Source organism: Rhinopithecus roxellana, chromosome 1 (assembly GCF_007565055.1).
Source record: "Rhinopithecus roxellana isolate Shanxi Qingling chromosome 1, ASM756505v1, whole genome shotgun sequence".
NCBI classification, from domain to species: Eukaryota; Metazoa; Chordata; class Mammalia; order Primates; family Cercopithecidae; genus Rhinopithecus; species Rhinopithecus roxellana.
Genome location: NC_044549.1, coordinates 17496374 through 17522970, shown reverse-complemented (window position 1 = coordinate 17522970; position 26597 = coordinate 17496374). Strand labels below are relative to the sequence as shown.

Genomic DNA, 26597 nt, shown 5'->3' with positions numbered 1-26597 from the left:
AATAGCTACAAAAATAAAACAAAATTCCTAGGATATACTTAACAAAGGAGGTGAAAGATCTCTACAAGAAGAACTACGAAATGCGGATGAAATAAATCACAGATGATACAAACAAACGGTAAACATTCCATGCTCGTGGATGGGAAGAACCAATATCATGAAAATAACCATACTGCCCAAAGCAATTCTAGTTCTTTTGAAATAAACAATATTATTGTAACCATAGTCACTCCACTGTAATAAGACACCAGAACTTTTTCCTCCTAACTGTAAATTTGTCAACACTGACCAATGTCTCTTTTTCCCTCTGCTCTACCTTCCCTATCCCCTACTGCTATTCTACTCACTAATTCTATGAGATCAAATTCTCTAGACTCTGAACATGGGTGAGTTCATGCAGTAATAGTCTACGTTTTTTGATATGAAAATGATATGTTATACATTTTTGTTTTTTGTTTGTTTATAGTAGATAGAAATAAATTTGAATTTATGTATTGACCTTGTATCCAGCATTATGCTCATAAATTTTATCCAAACTACATTTATAAACAAAGGCAAAATGCTGGAAATTGATCTTTAATGAAAGAGATACAGTAACATTCATAGGTTCTGTCTGAAGTGTTTTATCTTCTTTTCAGATTTTCAGTGAAATAATGAAAACATAATCCTACGAAGTCTTAAATCCAATAATAGACAATATGTCAATTAGGCAGAATGTGAATACCATATTAAGCATTCTGTATATTATGTGAAATATATTTTTCTGTAATAATTCTAATACTCAAAATAATTAATCAGTTTATTCAGTTTTCACTTAAATGATATTTATTGATGGTAAACTTAGTGCTACTAATTAATGTTAAATACTGAGGATAAATTAATAAAAATGCAGACAATATTTTACATGTTTTTCACCATTCAAATTTTATTCCTTCTCTATGGTAAAAGAATTAAAATTGGAGACTTAGAGATTTCAAGTCTTAAAAACCTATTCAAAACCATCATATAAATAGTATTTTTTAAGAAAGACAGCCTTGTTGGAATGATATAAATTGCATATCGAGACAGACATAACACAGCTGGGGGCTATGTGGTAATATTTAATGACATTAGCTGATAATAGCTTCTGAAGCCAGACTATTAAGTTCCTTGTGCTTGGGTTGAATTTTTCTAACTATTCTATCTGCATTCAATTAGAGTAATCTTTTCAAAATGTTAATTTGCTTACTACTGTCTAATAAATTTACACTGAAATGAGCATAATAATGGCCTTAGCATCACTTACAAGGCCCTTTTATCTGTTTTTCCTTGACATCTCTCTTCCTTTCTTTCGCTTGCTCTCTTTCTCATTCTCTTTCTCTCTCTCCCTCTCTCTGTTTCTCTCATACTCTCTCTCTTTCTATTCTCCAGGCATATGGGCCTCCATTCATGTCCTCTAATGTGCCTTGCCAATTCTGTTCCCACTAGGGCTTATGGTCATGTACACAATTAGTATAATGCTTATCAATAGAAAGAATACAAATTAACTATAATATGGTAGCTATTTATAATATGGTACATATTTAATTACTATGATATTTATAATGAACATGATAATTTCTTAGAGTATTTTCACTGGTAACCATACAGAAATCACTTCTAATGTGCACCAGAAAGCATTGCATTTAATGTAAACATACAATTTGTTTAATGAATCACATTATTAAATCAATCTCTCGAAGTCAACAGAATAAATTTCATTTTATCTTCCCAAACATGGCCTTTAGGATGCATGAACATTCAAAAGAAAAGAAAATACATATATATACAGATACATACTATATACACATGCAAATCCTAATTCCATGCTTTTAATGAAAGACTTCTTTAATCTCATTGAAGTATTTGTGTATACATTGTGTATACATTGCTAATTATGGGGAAGAAGAAGACTAAGTTAAGCATTATATTTATTAGCACAATAGGTTTTGCTTTGCTAAAATAAAACCAAGTCAAATCATTTTAAGAATCTATTTTGCTGACTATGGTACATTAATTCAAAATACTAATTGCATGGAATATAGATTACAAAAACCTATTTAACATTTAACGCTGACCTATGTTTTTTGAAAGCTTCACTGGTTAGTATTAATTCTCTAAAATTTGTGGTCCATCTATCAATCATTAAAAATCCATATGTTCCATTTTTTATTCTCATCTTAATTACAAGGTGCAGGATTAATAACCACCTGGGGTTAATAATTCCCAGATGTGATTCAGATCATCAACTGTTCTAAACCGGTCATTAATTCTTTGAAAGTATATTATTAAGTCTTGATAGGTATTACTTAAATACCTTAATGGCTATTTTGTAGTCTTTTATTTTGTAGGTAAGTATCTTTCCATTCCACCTTTAAATTTCTATTTTAGTGAGAGAATAGTGAGATAATGGATTGTCTAAAATACAAAAATGAGAGCAAATGTATAAACTTTCTACCTGTACTTAAGAACAATGATGAACAAGAACACAGTCCAGTTTTCACAACCATTTAGTCTTTTCTCCACAATTGATTCTGCCCAAAGTTAGTATGAAATTATTCCAGATCCAATGAGAGTTGCAAAATACAGACTTTAAACAATATGCTATTTAAAATAATTTGTTACATGTACATCTACTAAGCTATCCAGCCAACTTTTACTGAGCATCCCTCATATAGCACTTACTATGCCATCTACCTGACCCAGAGATACAACACCCAGTCCATTACTGCAAGAGTTCACAGTATGGTAAAAGATAGACATTTAAGTATTGTGAGATAAATGCTATGATATACACTGAGTTTCAGATGGTCCCAGAAAAGGAGTTTCCTAATTCAACCTTTGGCAACGTAAGTCTTCCAGAAAAGGCAGAACATTTCTGTCTTAAGAGACCCATAGGAAAAAGTGAGATAGAGAAAGTGGGGATTGGAACGAAGAGAGATAAAAGGGAACATTACAGACAGACAAAAGCATGGTCTTATATCCAAGACAAGAGAAAGCAAGTCACATGGAAGAAACGACCAAAAAGGTCTTTTTTGAAAAAGCTGGAAAGTGGAGGTGGCTGAAGATCAGGGAGTGTTAAAGATGAAGATCAGAAAAGGCAGCTGGTGGCCACAGGTTAAATGGTAGGAAAGGAGAGGAGGAGATTAGTAGATTAGGGATATGGACATAAATAGATCTTCAGTTTAGAAAATCAGTTCTGGCAACAGGATGAGGGATGGACTGGAAAGGTCAGAAGAAGGGGCAGGAGAAAGACCCAACGCAGGTAAACAATCTAGGATGCAACTATGGTGATTTGGAGAGAAAATGATGAAGAGTCAAACTGATGATGGAGCGATAGATGAAGCTGATGATACAGGCTGATTTGAAAGAGCTTTTGAAGGCTGAATCAAAAAGATTTGGTAGAAAGTAAGAAAATGCAGAAAATAAGAGTAAATTTATCACTTAAAATAGAAAATAATTAAATTTATAAAAATGTCTATGCCAGGCATGGAGGCTCATGGAGGATCACTTGAGCCCAGGAATTTGAGACCAGTCTGCACAACATAGCAAGACCCCCCGCCCATCTCTACAAAAAAAAAAAAAAAAAGAAAAAGAAAAAAGAAAATCTGTATTTTATTAATAATATCTTAGGGTTTCCTAAGACAATTTAGTATTTGTATGTGCTTGCTCTGGATATACATACAGATTATTTTATTTATAAATAAAATAGTTTATAAATATTTTAATGTCTCTAAGTAAAACAATGAACTTGCTGATAAATCAGAATCTTAGTTTATATTTTACAATATAGGAATTTATTTTAAAAGAAATAACCAGCAACTTATCTTGGAAGTAAAGACTGAAGTTAAAGCTTTGTAAGTAACAATGCAAAAAATAAAGATAAAATAAATAAAAATAAATAAAAGACTGTATTATGTAAGGCAAGAAGATTTGGCTTAATGAAACCCATACCTTTTAAAGGTGTGTGTGTGTGTGTGTGTGTGTGTGTGTGTGTACAATGTGTATTATACACCTACATATTTTTACAGAAAGACATCGTCATGGCTATTCATTAAAGAATAGCAGGGATACTGAAAAATGAATTCCATACATACTTATTTTTCAGCTGCCCAAAGAATACAAAAGTGATTACATATTCAGGAACATCAATAAATACTTCACATCTGATTTATTAAATCATTGTTACCTGCTTTTCTGTTACTTTTCTTCCTCACCATAGAATTAATTTCATCATTCTCCAAAACATGCTCTTTCAACTAGTGAAAAATAAGGCAGCAATCCATTTTCTTTTGCAGAGGTTGTTGTACAGGAAGGAATATTCTGAGATAGTGGAGAAAGAAGTGACACAAATCATAGTTGCTCGAGTATTAAATAATTAAAAATTTATGGACTCTATAATAAACTATGCATATTCCTTCACCTGTTTCTCTGTACTGCCTGGATGCAGGGGTGGTCATTTACCCATGCATGAGCTGATAAAAGCCATCAGCTTTGGATGATTCATGTGCCTGAGTTCTCCTCAAGGAAATTCTACTTTCTACGGTCTTTCATGTTTCTTGTTCTGTCTCCAAATGGTGTTGGTGTTTCACCATTATTATTATTATTATTATTATTATTATTATTATTAATGCAATCTATATTTACAATCTGGCAGCTCAGGTAAAAGGAATTTAAGAAAAACTAAGAATTGGACCTAAAGATTCAGCAGAAACTTGGTCATCTCTAGAGGTGCCAACTACCTTAATCTTTCCTTTCTTCATGGCTTTTTCTCTGCATCTTCTATGTTCTCCTCCTACTACTGAATGGCCTCCCTTTAGTTATTGGACTTTTTCCTGCTCTCCTAGAACTGTTACTTGCACATGACTTCAAGTCATCAAGTCCCCCTACTCTAACCCTTCTGCATGTATCTTTCAATGTATCTTTACAGCAGATGTTTCTGGCTGCTATTTCTCCTGAACTCTTAACATAGAAATCCTAAATTCCTAAAAGAGGAGTCTGATTGGCTCAGTCATTTATGGAAATCCCCATGAGAGGTGACAGCAGCTGGTTAGTCAATGAACTGGTTGTCTTTAGATTATGTGTCCATCTTTGTCTCAATAACATATGGGTGAGGGAGTAGGGCACTGTGTCACTAACTATAACTGGTATCCCTCAGCAAGCCCCTTGGCTGGACAATTTACTTTAGAAGACATTTTGAGAATGGCAAGTACTCTATCATTTCAAATATAATTATTTCTATAAGTTTTGTTTGGACTGGACTAGTCCATATTTTACACTTAATTAGCCTACGGTCAATAACAGACATGTAAAAGACACAATTATTGAGGTGCAAATAAATGAAAACAATGTCTCTAAAAGAGACACACAAAAGGAATATTTCTTTAGTTCCTTTCTAAGATAATTAAATATAAAAACAATCTAAAACATGCACCAGATATTCTTAGGCTTTTAACTAAGCATTTGTGAATAATTAAGTATCCTTAGTTTAATTATTAATTAAGCTTCAAAGGAGAATTAACCTTTACAGTACTTTTCAATAACTATGTATCCTTTTAAACAAAATCTGTCTTTCTAACAACACTGTAACTAGATTAAGTCTGCACTTGATCAGTCTTAGAGAGTTCTTTTACACCCTTCACCGCAGTCATCACAATGTTGAAAATCAACTTGTGGTTATAGGTACACCGTAATGACTAAAGTCTTGGCTTTGGAATTGACATGACCCCAATTTTAATATCAGCTTCTTTAGTCATCACAACCATGGGTAGGTTCTGAAACTTTTCTCAGGTCCAGTTTTTTCATATATAATGTGGTAATAAAAATGTTTACTTCACATAAATATTATTGAGATCACAAAAAGTATGTAAAATACTGAAATGCTGAATTGCAGTTCTTTTATAGACTCATGACACATTAATAATCTGAATATTCTGAAATAGAAATGTACATGGTTATTCCTATGAAGTCAAGACATACAGATTTAAATCTTTAAGAGCACCTGGGAGTTTCATCATCTACTGCTCGATGTGCATATCACAAGAAAGCTCTGAAATCTTCCTTTACCGATTTGTAAGGAAAAATAGCAACAATGTCATGTAAAGGGATAAAAGCTTGATTTACTGTTTAGATTGAATGAACTTGAAAATAAAGCCAATTGCTGCTGATAGTGACTGATATGAAGAGAAAGTGAAAATTTCAGGACTGCTTATGGCAAGAAAATAGAAGGCAAAGGAAAATTAATTAGAATCATAATTTGTAAAACTGCTTAAGCAAATATTGCAACCCATTATATAATGTTTGTGACAGCTGAAAATGTATTATTTTGCCTGGTCCAGCAAGTAAGTAGTTTAGAATTAGCTTCTCCATTGTAGCAAGTAAAAAGCTGAACAAACTGAAAAATCAACAACTACACTTAGATCAGCGAGTAAAATACTGGCCCAGAATTGGAGAGATGGACTGGTGGATGCAGAAAATCATAACATTTTTTTTTTTGAGATGAAGTCTTGCTCTGTCTTCCAGGCTGGAGTGCTGGGGCATGATCTTGGCTCACTGCAACCTCCACCTCCCAATTCAAGCGATTCTCCAGCCTCAGCCTCCTGAGTAGCTGGGATTACAGGTGCCCGCCACCATGCCCAGCTAATTTTTGTATTTTGAGTGAAGATGTGGTTTCACCATGTTGGCCAGGTTGGTCTCGAACTCCTGACCTCAGGTGATCCACCCACCTTGGCCTGAGAATCATAATTTAAGGAAGCAGAAATCCAACAGTTTATGTGTAATGGCAATATCAGATGGGGAAAAAAAGAGAAAGGAAGAGAACAATATTTATTTAAAGCAATAATGACAGAGACGTTTCTCCAAATTATTGTCAGGCTACAAACCACAGATTCGGGAAGCTCAAAGAACACTAACCAGGATAAATGCCAGAAAAACTGTATCTACATATACCGCATTCAAATTTCAAAAAATATTCTCACATCAAATAAAAACAAAAACAAATATAAAGAAACAACTTTGAAAGAAGCCAGAAGACTCAAACACCTTAAGTATAGAGGAGCAAGGATAAGAATTACATAAAATTCATCCTCAGGAACTACGCAAGCAATAAGAGTGGAGTGAAATATTTAAAGTGTTTAGAGATTTGTTAAAGCTCACCAAACTGGAATTCTGTACTTTGTAAAATTTTCCCTCCAAAGTGAAGAAGATATGAAGACTTTATCAAACAAAATTCAAAGAATGTGTTGCCAGCAGATCTACCTTGCAAGAACAAGAAATGTTCAAAGACATTCTTTGGAGAGAAGAAAAATGAAATAGGTCAGAAATTTAAATCTACATAAAGCAAAGAAGAGGAGAGGAGACAGCAAGTTTGGAAGCCACCCCCCGTAAACACAGGAGGCTTCTATCCTAAAATGCCATGTGTTCCTTTCTGCTTGTCCCAGGAGCCACAAGGAGATCTCCAGGCAATCATGAGCTCACCTGTGCTGACATGTGCTTCAACAGGGACAACCCCCTGAAAGGAATGGTCTCAAGAAACAAACGTTGGCTTTGCAGATTGTGTTCCTCCAACTGCAAATGATTGTAAGAGAACGTTTGGGTACTAAACATGACCGTCTTCAAACAGGCTCGGCCATCACATGAGATTATGTGCAGGAAGCTGTTCATTTACAGGCTGCTCTTTTAAAATATTTGACTCATCAAACCAAAGGAAGAAATGTAAGAATTATGTCTCATGTATCTATCTCTTCCCAGTGAGTATCCAGGTTTACTTTTCTTTTCTAGAAAAATGCTTTCAAGGAACATAATACACTGGCCTTCAAATTCTATCTCATTTGGTTAATTCAGTTCAGCATCTTTTAAGAGGCAGTTACCACACTGGAATCTCACTCTAGGGTAAATAAGTCTTTCTATTATTACTGCCCATATTTGCTTTCAATCTTTCTATTATTACTGCCCATATTTGCTTTCAATCTTTCTATTATTACTGCCCATATTTGCTCTGGCAATTCTTGGTTATGAAGCTAACTTAATAACATATAACATATGTTTTGATTATATATCAAGCAAACCTGAATATACTATTCACAGTTAAAAGATCATAACTACTACTAGATCCCAAGAGGGTTCATATATTTTTGTAATGACTGACCGTGTCCACCACCACTTCCAGTACGCAAAATAGCATTTTTCACATAGTTAATGTGTAGTGAAAGATTAAATAAATGAGTATACATACGTATTTTATTTATATTTAAATGAAAAAAGTACTCATTCTATATTTTTGTCTTATTTGTTAAGTAAACAAAGGCACAAAAATATAATTGTGGTTCAAAAGAAAACAATATTTGATACATGATAAAACATGATACTGGAAAAAGCAAAGAAACAAACGCTCTATATAGAAGTCTGGATTTTTCATTTCTTTAAAATACTTGGGGTTCTTGCAATACTCCTAACACTAATATTTATGTAATGTTTATTATGATCCTGACATTGTTGTAACTTCTTTACATATATTACATAATTTCATCCTTCTAATAATCTAATGATATGAGTACTATTATCAAGCCCTTTCCCTTATGTGGATGGTAATTAACACCTTACAGTTATAAAATGTCTTACAAACATGGATATTAAAGAAATGCCCACTGACAGAATTGATTAATTAACAAAACCTAATGCCTTTCTTTGAAATATGTAACAATATAATTGAAATTAACACAATGGGTGTCTAGAACATTGCCGTATATGTTGTGAAGCTTCTAAGAAGAAAAATTATTTAAACATCAGTTTGAAAACAGTAACTATAACAATCCATAGTCACCAACAGAAATTATCACCAAAATTTGTTTTCAGAATTTGAATATATACATGGTATAGTTTTGGATAATTTCAATTTTAGGATGAATCAAATTGTAATACTGCAATCTTGTACTATGATGAATTACTTCTTAAATTGCATTATAAAAACAAATGTTTATTGGTAGATACTCCATTCTCTATCACAGTACATCCAATCTTTGATTTTCATCTTTGGAAAAATTATATTTGGAAATGACGGGCTCTGATTAACGGAATAAAGTATCTTTCTATAGAGTTTAATTGTAATCTATGCTTCTTCTGTTATAAAAATAAAAATCATTAGTTGTTAGGTTTACTTACAGCTTTTATTTACACATGAGTAACATGTTTTCTTATTTTCCTAACTGTGATGGTTAATTTTATGTATCAACATGACTAGGCTAAAGATAACTGACTGCTACAACGTTATTTCCAGATAACGGTTAAAACAGTATTTCCAGGTGTGTGAGTAAAGATGTTTCTGGAAGAGCTTAGTATTTGAGTCAATAGATTAATTAAAGAGTATCTGCCCTCCCTCACTAATGTAACTTGGCCTCATACAATCCACTGAAATGGAGACAGAATGAGGAAGATGTAGGAAGGACAAATTTGCTCCCTCTTCTTAAGCAGGGACATCTGTCTTCTCCTGCCTTTAGAAATCAGAGTTCCTGGTTCTTGGGTCTTCTGACTTGGAAACTGACATCAGTACCCACTCCCCAGGTCTTTGGACTAGGACTAAATTACGCCACCAACTTTCCTTGTTCTTCAGTTTGTAGATCATGGAACTTCATGTCCTCCATAATCATGTGAGCCAATTCCCAAAATAAATCTCAGTATCTCTCTCATTAGGTAGAAAAATAGATACAGATATACATAATAGATACAGATATATCTCCCATTGGTTCTCTTTCTCCAAAGAACCATGGCTAATACATGAAGTATTTCAGGGTAAGTTTCCTAATACCATTTCACTATGGCCAACAGACAGGATCATATATCTTGTACTACATTGCATTGCCGAAGCCCTAGTGATCATCTAAGTCAGAGCACACAAAAATTATCTATAAAATATGATATTCAAAACCAATATTCAGTATTAGAGAAACACAAAGTTTTCTACTCTCCAACTGTCACTAAAATAAAATGTGATGTATTATCCAACAGCACTTTTGTTTTCCTAACATTCAATTTTGTCTTAATGTTTAATTAACAGGTACTCCACTGTTGAAAATGGTATTTTTTTTTTTTTTGTATACTATAGTGGCTATATCTAAGCCCAATAGAACTATGTAACAAAGACCTCATCCACCATGTACACATTAAACATAGGTTTTAAAAGTTAACTTACTGATGCAGAGATATGCACTATCTACCTCAACTTAGTGAAATTCTAAGTCTTGCAAAACATGGTTTAGCCTATGATTACAGGTCCTATTTCTCACTATATACCTCCACTCCAGTCAAATGATTTCCAATGCATCCCTACAGGCCAAATGATTCTCAACATTCCTAAAACTAGATACATACATGAAATAATTCAGTGCCTTTGCTCAAGCCACTCCCTTCACCTAGAAGTTGCCTTCTCCCTTTTTTTCAAGCCAGTATGCAATTCCTTCAAGGTGTTTTTTTTTTTTTTTTTTTTTTTTTTTGAAAGAGCTGACATGCAACTTCTTATTCCCAATTTTCCCTGACCAGAATTAACTTCTCCTTTTTATTATTATTTCACAAAACATTACTCAGAACAACCTGAAGACACATTCTTCAGTCTAGTGATTCTGTATAATTATCGTTGTGCTTCAATACCCCTTGAGGGTAGAAAAATCTGTCTTAGGAACAACAACAGGGTATTTGGCACAGAGGAACATAAAACGGAAGTTTGTTAAATTGAATTCAGGACAATGATTAAAAGAAAAAGTATATGTTGACACAAATGAATTGATAAGCAAGTGTTTTAGAAAATTCATAATTCTCTTTTCATTTCTATAAGCCTAAAACATTATTTGTTCAGACTATTCATCCTTTTTCCATAATTACTAACCAGGGATGCTCAATTTCCTACTGAAATGTCTATTTATTGGTCTGTTCACAGGCACACTCTGAATGCCTAATTCTGTAACTATATTAGCATGATATTACTAGTGGAAAGATGATTTTAAGTAAAAAAAATCTATGAAATCAATGATTAAATTTCCTGTATTTTATGTAGCACATTATACAATTTCAAAAATGTCTAAATTCTTTACAGGAGGAGCTTTTTTTTAATTAAAAAGTTACTCCTTGGAAATACATTATTTATAATACCAAATATAGTTTACATCATGTATTGCCAACTATATTGTCTACATGTCTCTTCCACCCATGACATATTTGTAAAATCAACTGAATTAGTGTCTATGTAAAAATATAATGGTTAAAATGGTCAATCAAATTAGCATGGCTCAGTGAAACTGAGTACCTGAAAACTTTATATGATTTCAATTAGATATAATTACAATTTTAATGTATGGATATAAATGCTAGTTTACATGTTATAAACTGATTAATGGTTCTGGTGGATTTTAAATACTGTAACCTGTATTGATAGCTAGATTATTTTCATTCTTGGCATTTTCAGTAGCCTCTTTTAAAAGTTCTTCATCCTTACTGAATAATTCCTTATTTTAACCTATAAATAGCATTAAGTAAAGCTCCATTACTACCAGTAATCTATTCTCTTCATTAAAAGAGAAAAAAAATAAATTGCATATTTTTAAAAACTTATTTATACCATCAATCTATTCTACTGTTCATAAGATTACACACACACAGTCACACACACACACACACACACATATGAAAGGTATTTTAGAAAAGTTTCATTCATTTCTTGAAAGTGACAAACATGACCCGCTTAATATACTCAACAATACTAATGTTTGTTCATTTTAGTGGAAATAAGAGAATGAACATAAAAGCATAACCCTAGTTTAAGATACATACCTCAGAAACAGTTCGATGAGCGTTCTAGTAGAATAAACAAAACTTCCAGAAAAATAAACTTACAGTATATAAAACTTACAAATCTAAAGAAGCAAATGGGCTGTTGAAGAGAGGAAGATTTAACTCTTCATAGGATATTTTAGTTGAAAATACACACTTAGTGAGTAACTGTTGTTGTAAAATGTCAAATTCAAACAGCAATATGCGAAAGATTCTAAAAGAACAAAACATATTTGGATCAATTTCTCCTTGAGACTTAAATGTGAAGATATAATACAAGAAGCAATGTGAAAATGTCAACTAAGAATGTGTAATAAGAAAACTACTATTTCTAAGGAAAAAAAGGAAAGCTAACCCAAGTGTATCTGAAAACATGTGACTGCCTCTATCATTCAATATTTTGATTAACTAGACAAAAATCAAAGCAGAATGCTTTACAAACCACTTTTATTTTAGCTTAGTATGAAAACAAGTAGACATATACTGTAATGTGAAAATGATGCAAAATATATAAAAATATACAAAAAGTCAAGTACAACCATAGCTAAAATGTTGGTCCATGAAACACTATATTTTGCAAATTACACACCCTTACAAGCATTTAAATACAACTATTTCAGTTAACGAAAACCTAATCACCTTGTATCTTTTTATCAAGTTCAAAAATGCATAATATTTTAGTAGACTTGTATTTTGTATTAAAAACCAAATTGTTAATATTTGCACAATCCATTTATACTGTGGTAGTTTAAAGTTTATTTATGCACAAATACTCATTGAGGGTATCAAATGTAACATAAATATAACATACATAAACTTACACGTAGAAATTTATATTTAAGGAAAATATTTATATGGGAGATATTCTAATGTTACTATGTATAAACACAGCATTAAAGAATAATTACTAATTTAGGAGAAAGGAAGGATCTTTACATATCATTCCCACTGATTACCAGTTCTTATTTCAATCTTCTGTATGGGATTTAAGTTATATGTCAAAATTCATAACAAGTAGGCCACAAAATTCACTGTTCCATCAATTGTTAGGAGATCTTAAAAATCTAACAATGATGGTGATTTTTCAAAGATATTTAAACTTACCCCATTTAATGGATATGTTTTCCATCCTAGTTCTCCCAGCACAGTTGTTGTATCAAGCAACACGACTGAAATTAAATAGAAAATAAAAATTCCATGAATTTCTCAACTAATGCAAAAATATATTAAATTATTAAAGTTATTTAAATCATTAATGTCAATTATGCTTACTATTATTCACTGAATTAAGTTTAATGAGTTATCTTACTTCAGAAATTATTTACATATTAAATAATATAAAATAGTATTAAGTAATGATAAAATGCATAAAGTATTTAGAAATTAAATTATGTATATTTTTGTTAAACAATGCTAAATGAAATTATTAAACAGAATTAAGTCATTTTTAATAGTAGATGTTTAAAACTGATAAAATAACTACTTTGCTTTTCCCCCACTTTCATATACAGTCTTTATACACCACATTCAGTAAGAAAATCCTGTATTAAAGCAGACTTCAATGTGTAAAAAATTCTCTTTTTGTGTTATTAAATGTCCTTATATATAATCAGTAAAATATTTAAAAATCATTTTGAAAAATCTTACAATCTTTAAAGCATTGACTACATTATTATTATATATACTAGGTAGTCTACTTATGGCTAAAGGGTGTGAAACCAAATGTAAAAACCATCCATCTCTTTTCCTGACCAAAGGTAATTCATAATGCAGTCAAAAAAGCAGACACGTAAACACATAATAACATTTTCTGTTAAATTATAAAAGTGAAGACTATACTAACACCCTAGCAATTAAGTTAGGCTAAAGTTGGGTTGGCAGTTCTGGAAGAACTTCGCAAAGCGGATCCAATTTCAACTGGTCTAGGATGAGGGGGTTTCAATCAGATATATGATTTTTTTTAAATTTTAGAACACTTTCTATAAACTAACTGAAATATGACTAAATCAGTTCTCAGTTGTAGGGGTGGAGACTATTTGGGGGAAGTTAGGTGATAGAAATGATGGGGACAGATGGAGATCAACCAAGGAGGGTTTTTGTAGTGTTTCTGACAGGTAAATGTAGAGAGCTCATGATTCAGTCGATACTTACTTTTAACTACTACCTCCTAGGTCTCCAGATGTCAGTAGGATATGGACCTAACTCTGAGAAACAATGCTTTGGTATCTCATCATTAATTCTGGTTTTTCATCTTGCCAAGGAAGTGGAATACCTTTTTCCTCTTTTTTTTTCTTTTTTTTTAAGAGACAGGTCTTGTTCTGATGCTCAGGATGGAGTTCAGCGGCACAATCATAGATCACTGAAGCTTTGAACTCCTAGGTTCAAGGCGATCCTCCTGCCGCAGCCTTCTGAGTAACTGGGACTACAGGCATGCACCACTGTGCCCAGCTAATTTTTTCATCTGTTGCAGAGAGAAGGTCTTACTATGCTATACAGATAGGTCTCAAATTCCTGCCGTCTAGTGATCCTTCCACCTTGGCCTCCCAAAGTGCTGGGATTACAGGCGTGAGCCAAGGCACCCAGTTGAGGGTTTCTCATTTATAATTTTAAAAAATGCAATTGTGAGTATGTTATTTGGCATCTGCCGTTTGGTGTCTAAGGATTCCGAAGTTTTACATAGGTGAACTACTGTGATAAATTTTATTGATACATTTTAAAATATGAAAGTATCCTTAAATTCCTAGGTTAAACTCTGCTTACTCATTGCAGAATATTCCTTTAGTATTGTTAAAATCTATTAACTAAACATACATTTGTAAAACTAAGCCATAATTTTTAATTAATTTTTATTGTGAAAAATTTTCAAACACTTTTTGAAGTAGAAAAAAATAGTACAATGAACCCTCACATACTCATCACTCAGATTCAATAATTACCAATTAATGTCCAATCTTGTCTCATCTATACATTTTTACCTACTTCCCTACTGCAAGGTTTATTTGAAGTACATTTCAGGAATTATATCATTTCACCTGTATAAAAATTCAACATGTATTTGTAAAATACTCTTTTAATATGCCTATAAAACCTTAATTCATTAATATAAAAAAATTCCTTAATGCCATGAAATATCTAGACAGTGTTCAATATTCTTTATTGTCTCAATTTATTTGAAAAAGAAACCGAGATTCAAATAAGTGCTAATAAGTTAGTTGGCATTCCTGTTTAAGTGAATTTTTTAATCTATAAATTTCCCCATTTTTTATCAGTTAGATTTATTAAAATTTGTTTGGCTTACAACAAATCCACCCTCTTCAAATGTACATTTCTGTAAATCATGAGAAACTCCTACAGCCATGTAACCACGGCTACAATCAAGCTAGAGAATATGGCCTTTACCTTTCCAAAATTTCTTGTGGCCCTTTATAAGGAATCCCTTTCCTATCCTCTGGCAACCACTAATCTGATCTCTTTTCCTGCAGCTTTGCCTTTTCCAGAGTGTCAAATAAATGAAATCATATAGCATGTAGCCTTTTGAGCCTGGTTTCTTTACTTCGCATATGCATTTGAGATCCATCTATGTCACTGCTTGTTTCAACTGCTCCTTTTTATTGCTGAAAACGATTCCACTGTATGGAATTCCCTAGTTGAAGAACGTGTGGGCTATTTCCAGTTAAGAAAATTATGTATAGGTCACTCCAAGCTTTCCTATATAGATTTTTTATATGAACCTATGCTTTTATTTCTCCAGGGTTAATAACTAGGACTAGGATTGGTGGGTTATACAGAAAATGTGTGTTTTTTAAATAGACTATCCATCTGGATTCCAAAACTGCCGTGAAATTTTAGATTCTCAGTAGGGAAACATATGGTTTTCCCATTCCTGTATATATCAGGACTTGATTTTGTCCAGTTTTTTAAAGTCATTCTATCAGGTGTGCAACAGTATCTCATTACTGTTTTAATATGTACTTCACTAAATGGACAGAAACATCAGTATTTCTTTTGGTGATTTTTAAATGTTTGTAAGTTTGATTCTAATTTTCTCATCAAAGATTTCTGCAGAAAATTCACTGGTACAGCCTACAAATCACAATATTCAAATCAAGGGGTTCACTGGAGCTAAGTGTCTAAAAATCTCTGAAGTGTATTGAAATCTATCAACAGCTATTTCCTTTTTAAAAGTTTTATATAGGAATTATGACCAGTAAGTTAATTCATTTAATTATTATTGTTTCTAAAACATATCAAGGCTGCTTTGTTCTCAGTATTCATAATTGTAAACTGTGAAGTATATTCACTTCAAAACAAATAAAAAAGAAAAATATGAATGTACCTATTACAGTGCAAATGCTTAGGAAAAATTTTTTATTGCTGTTTCTTAGTATCTTCCAGAAAAAAGATTTACCTAACTGCTTTATTTCATTAAATTGCAATCATACCTCTTAAAAATTCTTAAAAATAGTAAGATTCCAAATTTGCATTTCAGAGAGATGAATGATACTTTAATATCAAAATAAAATTCAGAATTTTGGATATATGTGATAAATATTTTAATTTTATCATTTGTTTCACATACAAAATAACCCCCACAAATTCAGGTTTTTCAGGCACACTAATTACGTTGAACCCAGCAAGGTGAGAGCTCCTCCTGCTGGCTCCAAACAAAAGTTATCCAGACCCTACCAGAGAGCAAAAACACTGTAAATTCAGTAGGAGGAAAAAAAATTACATCAGCATTAGCATCAGTAAAAAAGTCAATACTTTTCCATTTTTAATATAATAGCGATGTTTAAATAGGATGATTAACACCTATTATTTATGTAAAGAGTACAAATGAAAATACAATTATTTATTCATAGCATAATAAATGAGAAACTGAATAAAACAAAAAAATAAATAGGTTGGGGTCATCAAAATGAAGTTCTGAAAATACACGTTTTGTTTTGTAAGCAACATAATGCATACGACATGTCTATATAACTGCATACAATTTTCCTATTAACTTTTAGAAAAAAACTTCCAGCATATTGTATTTCTTTCTGAACGTGTCCTTTAGTTTGAGTTGTCTTTATTCATGCTTTTGGAAATTATAAGAAAATGTCATCGTGTTTTAAAAGAAAATATCTGGATTAAATATGAAAGTTATTATTACCTAAGAATAAAAAACTAAATATTAATGTATTGCCTTTAAATATTTTATCAAGTCTACTTGATAAAGTCTACTACACCATTTTAGTAAATCTAAAAGGTATTAGTTTAAAAACAATTAGCATATTGATTTATAGTATATAATAGAAGATCATCTTTATTCAAACAGCACAGTAAGAAAAAGATAAGATTTTATTCATAACTCACTTTGAAAAATTAAACAAGGACGAGATAAATCAAGCCACTAAGAAAGTAGCTATTCTTTTAGGATAATTTTGTTGTAAAAATTTAAGTCAATGTCATGTAAACTGAGTCCAAAGATTTATCAATATGTTTTAAAGTTCAGACAATCATAAACACATGTTTCAGAACTTTGTCTAACAAACCTTATGAAAAATAAAGTAAGGGGTTTCTTCCTAGAATCATTCAATTTAGAAACTTTAAGGCCCAGCTTAAAGGTTCTAAGTTACTAAGTAAAGTTACTAAGTCACTCAGTAACAACACATCAGCAGAGGTTTATGATGGTTCTATGTTCCACTAACTGTAACACTCTACTATCTCCCATCTGAAAAAACACAAGTAAACAAAGGCAGTACTTCTAACATCATGACCAGATACAATCAGAGAATACTTCAAATTACAGATATATAAACAAACATGCACCTTTCTACATTACATTTTAGAAGCAGTCCATTTGAATATAATAATGTTTAAATGCTTTAAACTGACATTTAGATTATAAAATTAATCCAGTTTTAACACCACTGTATATTTCTGAAAGGTAAGAACCAAAAATTTTTACTTTCGGATATACATAATATGGGGATCTACCCTCACATAGAGTTGCAACCATATTTAAATCTGAAAAAAAACTAACATAGATTGCTTTAAATAGACACTGAATTATGTTGACTCCTGATATGGTCCTCTCTGTATTGGGAATATTTTAAGGAAAAATATTCTAAAGAGGATCATACTTTCTTAAAAACAACGAAGCTACTTTTATCTAGAACCTGAGATCAATTATTTGTTCATTAGGTGTGCTTACAACATTTTGTTTTGCTGTGGTGGTTATTCTTATTTTTTGTCATTTTTGCTTGTTTCCTTGTTTTTGTTTTTTTTTTTTTTTTTTTCTTGAGACGGAGTCTGGCTCTGTCACCCAGGCTAGAGTGCAATGGCTGGATCTCAGCTCACTGCAAGCTCCTCCTCTCGGGTTTACACCATTCTCCTGCCTCAGCCTCCCGAGTAGCTGGGACTACAGGTGCCCGCCACTTCGCCCGGCTAGTTTTTTTTTTTTTTTTTTTTTTGTATTTTTTAGTAGAGATGGGGTTTCACCGTGTTAGCCAGGATGGTCTTGATCTCCTGACCTCGTGATCCGCCCGTCTTGGCCTCCCAAAGTGCTGGGATTACAGGCTTGAGCCACCGCGCCCGGCCTGGTTTTCTTGTTTTTAACATAGAGGGCATTCATTATTAATTTTATCCATCCCTTCAGTTACATCTGAGATTGAAAATTTGATTTTTAAGTATAAGGTAATGTGAAAATAGTGAGGTTAAGTTTTTCTAATTAGAGAATAAAATCAAGTCTAGAACTTTTGAACTTACACCTTTCAGTTTTCTACTCTGCTAGAGAGTATGTTTTTCAGAAAACATTCAAATATCTCTGTCCCTTCTTAAAACTAAATGATGATTCCCTTAGTTATCTAAAATAAGCTATAAAAATCAAAAATTATTTTTCTTCACTGTTATCTTGAATAGAAAAAAAAGGGCAAAACACTGAAGCTATATAATTTTCTTCCTAATTAAATTACTTTCAGGATAAATCAAGTGAAGTAGTTTGCTATTACTTAGAAAGCAAGTCATACTCTAGAGCAAGAACTATCACTGAAAACCTCATCCAAATAATGAATGGTTAATAGTTGATTAAAATATAACTAGAAATGTTCATCTTGACTTTCATACCTTCTTATTTCACTCACTCCAAGAACCTCCAGATCCTTATCCTGACTGACAGAGCTATATTTGCTTCAGCCTTATAATCATTCCTAAAACCTGCTATTACCAGCACGTACCACAGAGACCAAAGGATAACTCAGGTGTGGATGTGATCTATCACAAGGTCACCAAACTACAGGTTCCCTCCTGGGCTCCTGAGCAAGGTCATTGAGATTTATTAATGAGTTATCTCAAAAGATGTGCTTTCCTATGAAACTGCTCTATTATCTCTGTGGTTAAAAATGAGTAAAAGAAAATTTGACATGTCCCTAATTAACAGCATTAGATGCTTCCTCTATTTTGACATCTTCAGCATTTTGTAAGCAAATTTAGTTGAGACCTATATGATTTACATTTGTCTCAATTACTCAGGGATTAAAGAGGTAGAAAATACTATTTGGCTATAGTCTTAGATTTTCTAGTCTTGTATTAATAAATGTTGTGAGTCTCTCATCTCTCACAAAGAAGTGCCCCATTTAGCTGAAACCATTGAACATGTTCCCCATTGCTTACACAGCATCAAACATGTGTCTTACCTTTCTAGTTCTAACCTTTCTTATGTTCCCACCTGTCTTTTATGGGCTTTGGACATTTTCCAATTTTTTGAAGAATATTGTGAAACTTAAGGTCTGAAATACACTTAAATCACTGGTTTAACGGTCCTGATAAAAGAAATTATAACTACTTACTTGAAAGTTATATCTACAATATAATGGCCATCTCAATGCAAAACCATTTCTATATAGTGGAAGACAGGTCTAAAAGAAACTACTGAAACCCTTACTTTAAAAAAAAAAAATAACAGTAGCTTTATGTTGAAAAGGAAATAAAAAAGTCTGTGAAAAAAAAAATTTGAGAATTAAAATTTAGTCTTTTTTCTTGAAGATGGAAAAATTTTTCTTCCTGCAGTTTTGTTTGTTCTCTCCATTACACTTCCATGGACATAATGAAAATAAATGTTAACTTCCATAACTAGGACCTCAGCAGTCAAGAAATGTTACCTGATTTTACATTATACATTTTGACGTTATTTCAACAAACACTTATTGAGTCTCTGTTATATTTAAGACTCTATATATTGGACACTATAGGATATAGAAAGTCTAAGTTACAATGCCTACCTTCAAGGTACACCAGTTTTCTACTTTATGACTTTCGCTACTAGGATTTTTGTGTCAACTCACATGCCATAGTTTATTCAAACACATATATAGCAGAACAGATTAAAATGCCCTCATTTAGAAAGTGCAGACAACGGTGGCTCAAGCCTGTAATCCCAGCACTTTGGGAGGCCGAGACGGGCGGATCACGAGGTCAGGAGATCGAGACCATCCTGGCTAACACGGTGAAACCCCGTCTCTACTAAAAATACAAAAACTAGCTGGGCGAGGTGGCGGGCGCCTGTAGTCCCAGCTACTCGGGAGGCTGAGGCAGGAGAATGGTGTAAACCCGGGAGGCGGAGCTTGCAGTGAGCTGAGATCTGGCCACTGCACTCCAGTCCGGGCGACAGAGCGAGACTCCGCCTCAAAAAAAAAAAAAAGTGCAGACAAAAAATGACTGCAGCTATTTAGTAGACTGTGTAGAATTAAATTGCTCTTCTAAAAGGGCAGACATCCCATATCACATCTTCAAAATCACCATCAAAATTGTCAGTAATTGTACCACTTATCGTACTTTTCATAGATGTGCCAAGGACTAAATGCATCCCAGTAGACAACAGAAACGGAAATAATTTCCTACCTGTAGGATACTCTCCAAAACAATCCCAAATACAGGAAATGTCTGCCAAATTTGTCCAAAGAGATATTGTTTTACGTAGAGTGGGAGATGTTTTAAAAATGAATTAAACAAGCGTAGGCAACATACCAAGACCCTATCTCTACAAATTAAAAATTAAAAAATTAAAATTAGCCAGGTGTGATTGTGTGTGCCTGTAGTCCCCATTACTCAGGAGGTTGAGATGAGAGTATCGCTTGAACCCAGGAGTTCTAGGCTGCAGCAAGTCATTATTGCACCACTACACTCCAGTTTGAATGACAGAACAAGACCTTGTCTCAAAAAAAAAAGAAAAAAATTAAGCACTATCAGAGGTAAACACTTTTGTAATCTAACTTTTAGTCATCAGCAATAAGACATTATCAGATAAAAATTTTAATTGTGCTGCCATAATTTTGAAACAAATACATATTAAACAACTTGAAAATGACAGAATTCTTTTGTCCATTGAAATTATAACCAAATCAAGACAGCACAATTATAACTATTACTTTAACATGAGTGTGAGTGTGAGTGTGTGTGTTGGGGGGGTGTTTGTGGGTGTGTACCTTTCGAAGAAAATGAATGAATGAATGAATGAGGTAATCGAAAGGGAGCATGGGCAGGAAATGCATGTCTTAGAAAAGAACATTCTTAACCAACTATTGGAAAAGCAGTATAGTGTAAGCAGGAAGGCAGGTGCTGGATGAAATTTAAACGGCCACTGTACTTGGTTTGTGATGGCAAAAGTCAAGGGCTATTTACATATGATCTTTCGAGATGTAGTTAAGAGGCAAAGTGGTCTCTGGAAAAAATAAAATCAAAGTGGGCATTTGTTTTGAGCCCAGAATGGGTTCTGAGAAGACATACATTTGTATCTTTTGGAGTCATCTTCTCTGTTCCCTGTTGGCCCCAAACCCTGAAGCACTGACTGCCCTCAGACTGCTCACTCTCAGTCCAAACCCTGGACATCTATCCCCATCTCTGACTGTGTACAGTGTTCAAATTATCCCCCCTATTATCTGATAACCAACATCCATCATATGAAGAAAACAATTTAACTAAAATAGCATACAAATGTGTTTATGAAATATCATTTCCTCTCTTCCCTTTGCGTTATTTATTTATCCAAGTTAAATTTGAATTGATTATAGCACCTTTCAGGTAACACTGATTTGGGACTTTTCATGGCATACCTAATATCACGACACACAAGCAATTTTTCACAGAAATATATTGAAAGAGACTTCCTAAATCTCCAACTTGTATCATGTCCCAAGAAATTTAACCACTGTTTAGGTTACATATTTTCCTATCTACTTCGTGGGTTCTCTACTTTGCTTTAATACTATATGCTTGGCCAGGTTGTATTTCTTATCCTACTAATTGCTGGGTGTTACTCTAACCTAAACCACGTATTTCTCTAAGCGTAGTATCAACCCTAGCTCTCAATAAACTATGATCTTCTTAGCCACCCTACTAGGGTAGCATGGCTACTCTATATATGACAATAAGAGTAACACACAAAAGTTTGCTTGCTGTGTCATGGGTCATGACTGCCTCCTCTTCAACTTTTGAATCTCTCTTGTTAATTAATCCACTTGACAAGTATTCAAGAGAAATCTAGAACAATGGTGTTTTTTTCTTAGATTCCCCCACCCCATTTCTCCAGCTGATTTCTGAATTATCTATACTCTAGTTCCTTTAGATGCTAAAAAAGGCAGAGCTGAACTGCCAATATTCTACAAGCAGCTAACTAAATTCTATTCATGAACATTCAGATTTCACAGTAACCTGTTCACAAAACATGGTTATTGGGTCATTAAACCAGATACAATAATATACATTCTGGGGAGCTGCTACAAAAAATAATTTAAATGAAAACGTTATTTTATAATCATTTTACCATGATTTCAACATCTTTGACTGCCTAAAAATTATGTGTTGTCATCTGTATAGCTAAATTGGATTGCAGTAGTTTAGTAAGTAACATTGACTATAGAACAGAATAATCTATAATGAGAGAAATGGGCAGGAAAAACGTGAAGACTTAAAAAAAAATATTAAGACAACCAGTTGTCATATCATTTACACATTAAACAGCTCTTTGCACAATTATTTGATAAATAAAATCATGAGAATTATGTAGGACAAGTTCCTACTGGAAACTATTGAGGAAATGTCACAGTGAATGTGATGCCAAATTTAGAGACACATGAACTGTAAGGCAGCTAATCTTTTTTGGCATATTTCTGTATTGCAGAGGAGTCAGGAGGAGGAATGGTTCATAAATGAAACATTTACAAATGTGACCCATGCCAAGAGCAGCATGGCTTCAATATAGAGAAAAGAATGACAGGTGGAAGCTTTATGGTTGGCATAAACTATAAAATACAATAAATGCATTATTATCATTACCCTGTAGGGAAGCAAATCATCAAGTACTATTGTCAAATTGTTTATCATCAGAACTTTCTGCAATAAAGTAAATGCAAAAGAAATGATAATGACATTTTAACACGTAGGCAAATGGAAAATATTTTATTCAATATGGGTTCCCCAAGTACAATTAAGCATAAGAAAGCAAATGTATGCGTTCATACGACATTGATCAGTTTTCTTAACTTACTGACTACCCAAGATATAGATTATGGCAAAGAAATCTATAATGTTCAGAAACTATTAATATTTTGATGACTAAGTGAAATAATCAGGTTCAAAATTCTATCCTCAGCTTTTGTGACTGAGATTAATACTTATCCTTCTGAAGAGGCATGATCATATTTTAGGAGACTGGTTCTTGTTAATCAGGCATACAGGAGACTCATTTATAAATGAGATTGATTTATTCACTGATGATTTAACTCCCCAGGGAATCTCCTTCCCTGCAGGTAAATACATTCAAAAGACCAAATTACAGATAAAGATTTCTTAGAGAGTACTAAATTACTAGAAAGGAGTGACCCTGTTTTACTTTTTAAAAATCCTCTAGATCTATTTCCACTTAATAAATGAATGACTGTATCTACCCATTTTAAAGCTGTTAAATTTGAACAGTGCTGAAGAAACACAGATAAATATTCTATTTATAGGAATTATTTTTTGAATATAGGTATTGCCAACTATAACACTAGTATTTCAGACACTATTTACAAAATATGTAATAGTTCCCATAGTTATTGCCTATCCTTTATTGGCTAAATTTTAGAAGGCCTAGTTTTAAATTTTTTTTTTTTTTTTTTTTTTTTTTTTTTTTTTTGAGATGGAGTCTTGCTCTCTTGCCCAGGGTGAAGTGCAGTGACGTGATCTCGGCTCACTGCAAGCTCTCCCTCCCGGGTTCATGCCATTCTCCGGCCTCAGCCTCCCGAGTAGCTGAGACTACAGGCGCCCGCCACCTCACCCAGCTAATTTTTTGTATTTTTTAGTAGAGACGGAGTTTCACCATGTTAGCCAGGATGGTCTCGATCTCCTGACGTGATCCACCCACCTCGGCCTCCCAAACTGCTGGGATTACAGGCGTGAGCCACCGCGCCCAGCCAAGTTTTAATTTTTTGGAAAGAAAAATAGTTCTATCTGTAGATTCACTTGATTTATAAACCAATATTTTTTCCCAAAGTTTCTTACATGTGAGTAAAATTCTGATTCTATAGATTGATTTTATTTTCAAATAAGGACAATGACATTTGCTGACCATGACTCATGATTTGGGGAAGAAGCTAAAATTTTAGGCATAGAGTCCAATATTAGTTGGCCAGGTTGCTTCTGCCATAAACTGCCTTTTTTTTTTTTTTTTTTTTTAAATTTATGAGACAGGGTCTCCTCTGTCACCCCGGCTGAAGTGCAGTGGCACGATTTCTGCTCACTGCAACCTCCACCTCCCCTGCTCAAGTGATTCTCCTGCCTCAGTTTCCCAAGTAGCTGGGAGTACAGATGTGCACCACCACGCTCGGCTCATTTTTGTACTTTTCTCTAGAGATGGGGTTTCCCCATGTTACACAGGCTAATTTTGAACTCCTAGGCTCAAGTGATCTTGAGCCACCTTGGCCTCGACCTTATGCAACCCTGGACTCCCAAAGTGCTGTGATTACAGGTGAGAGCCACCCAGGGCCAGCCTTAACTTGTCTTTAACAGAGGTAAATATACTGCAGTTCTAATTTTTACTGATGAAGAACAGTAAGAGTTGTATAGACTTACAACCACTGATTTATCAATGAAAATAGTTTCTGTGTAAATTATCTTAATATTTTTATTCTACTTCAGTTGTTCATATTTCATCATATTCCATAAAGCTGCCATATTTTGAAAAATGCAAAATTATATGTTCTTCAGGAATCTCTTCTGTATTTTCTCTGTTTTTTCACTTTTCAAAGAAAATTTATCAGTTTAGGGATTTCAACTATTATTTTAATGCTGTCAACCTCCAAAACAGTATCTCCAGCATAAATTTCCCTCTATGCTTCTGACACAATTCAGAGGCCTCTCAAATGTAACATGTTCACATCTGAACTCACTGTTTTCTCATTAAATAGGCACCACTTCCTGATTTCTCTGTTTCAGTAACTGTTACCCAGCATCTGCCCAAGTACACAAATTGTGAACCAATATCCTATCCATAACTCATCCCTCAATATTAACAACAAATCTATCAGTTTGCAAACTGGATGTTGTAAGCAGAATAATATGCCTGTCTCCCAGGTTGTCCATATCCTGATCCTAGGAACCTATGAATGTGTTCTTACATGGAAAAGGAAAATTAAGGTTGCAGATGAATTAAGGTTGCTAATCCGCTAAGGTTGCTAATCTCCCTCAAAATAGGGGGACATTTTATATTGTTTGTGTGGGCCCAATGTAATAACAAAGGTCCTTAAAGTAGAAGAGAAAGCCAGAGAACTAGAGGAAGATGTGACTCCAGAAAGGCAGAGATGCAATATTGCTGGCTCTGAAGAGAGAGGAAGGCAGCCAAGGAACGTGGGTGGTCTCCAGACATTAAAAAGGGCAAGAAAATGGATTATCTCCTAGAACCTACAGAATGGAATGCAGTCGCACTAACACCTTGATGTTAGCCTAGGGATATCCATGTCAGACCTCTAACCTACAAAACTGTGTAAATAAACATGTGTTATTTAAACCACTGAATATGTACTAATTTGTTACAGCAGTAATAGAGAACAAATACAGTAAGGTTTTAAAATCATCTTCAAATATATGGCTTTCTAACCCCTACCAATTCCATCTAACTCAACTGGGATCTCTTTATCTTGTTCCTTTCATTGAATTCAATGCGGCCTCAGTGGTCTATCTGAAATGAAAATTTGATTTCTCCATTTTCTGTTCAAAACTCATTTTCTCTTCAAATTTCTCCTTCTCATTTACAATACTCCTAAAATATTTGTTATGAATGTGTATTTATTTATTCCATACACACATACACACACACATATATTTATATATATTTATATATAATATATTTTTTATATATTATATACATTTATATATAAACAATCCACTAGGTTCTACGTATAAAGTTGGACCAAAATAAACATAGGCTCTGCCTTTGGGGTGATTACAATCTCCTGTGAAAAACAGAAAATAACACAAAGTATAAAATAAATATATAATTATATATTATGAGAGGTGCTATAAATCTAATTTAGATTTCAGGCCCACAGAAAAATCTCTTAATGAAGTCAAGAGATTGAGACCATCCTGACCAGCATGGTGAAATCTCATCTTTACTAAAAATACAAAAATTAGCTGGGCGTGGTGACATGCACCTGTAGTCCCAGCTACTCGGGAGGCTGAAGCAGGAGAATCGCTTGAACCCAGGAGGCAGAGGTTGCAGTGAGCTAAGATTAGGTCACTGC

General features: G+C 33.3%; 1 protein-coding gene across 2 annotated transcripts in view; it reads right to left on the bottom strand.

Moving 5' to 3' along the window:
- EPHA6 (EPH receptor A6) overlaps window positions 1-26597 on the bottom strand; it is a 955335-nt gene that overhangs the window by 886762 nt on the left and 41976 nt on the right. For both annotated transcript variants that reach the window (XM_010380442.2, XM_030938295.1), the window contains exon 2: window positions 12940-13004. In XM_010380442.2, coding sequence (XP_010378744.1) covers window positions 12940-13004 — 65 coding nt within the window. The remainder of the gene's footprint in view (window positions 1-12939; window positions 13005-26597) is intronic.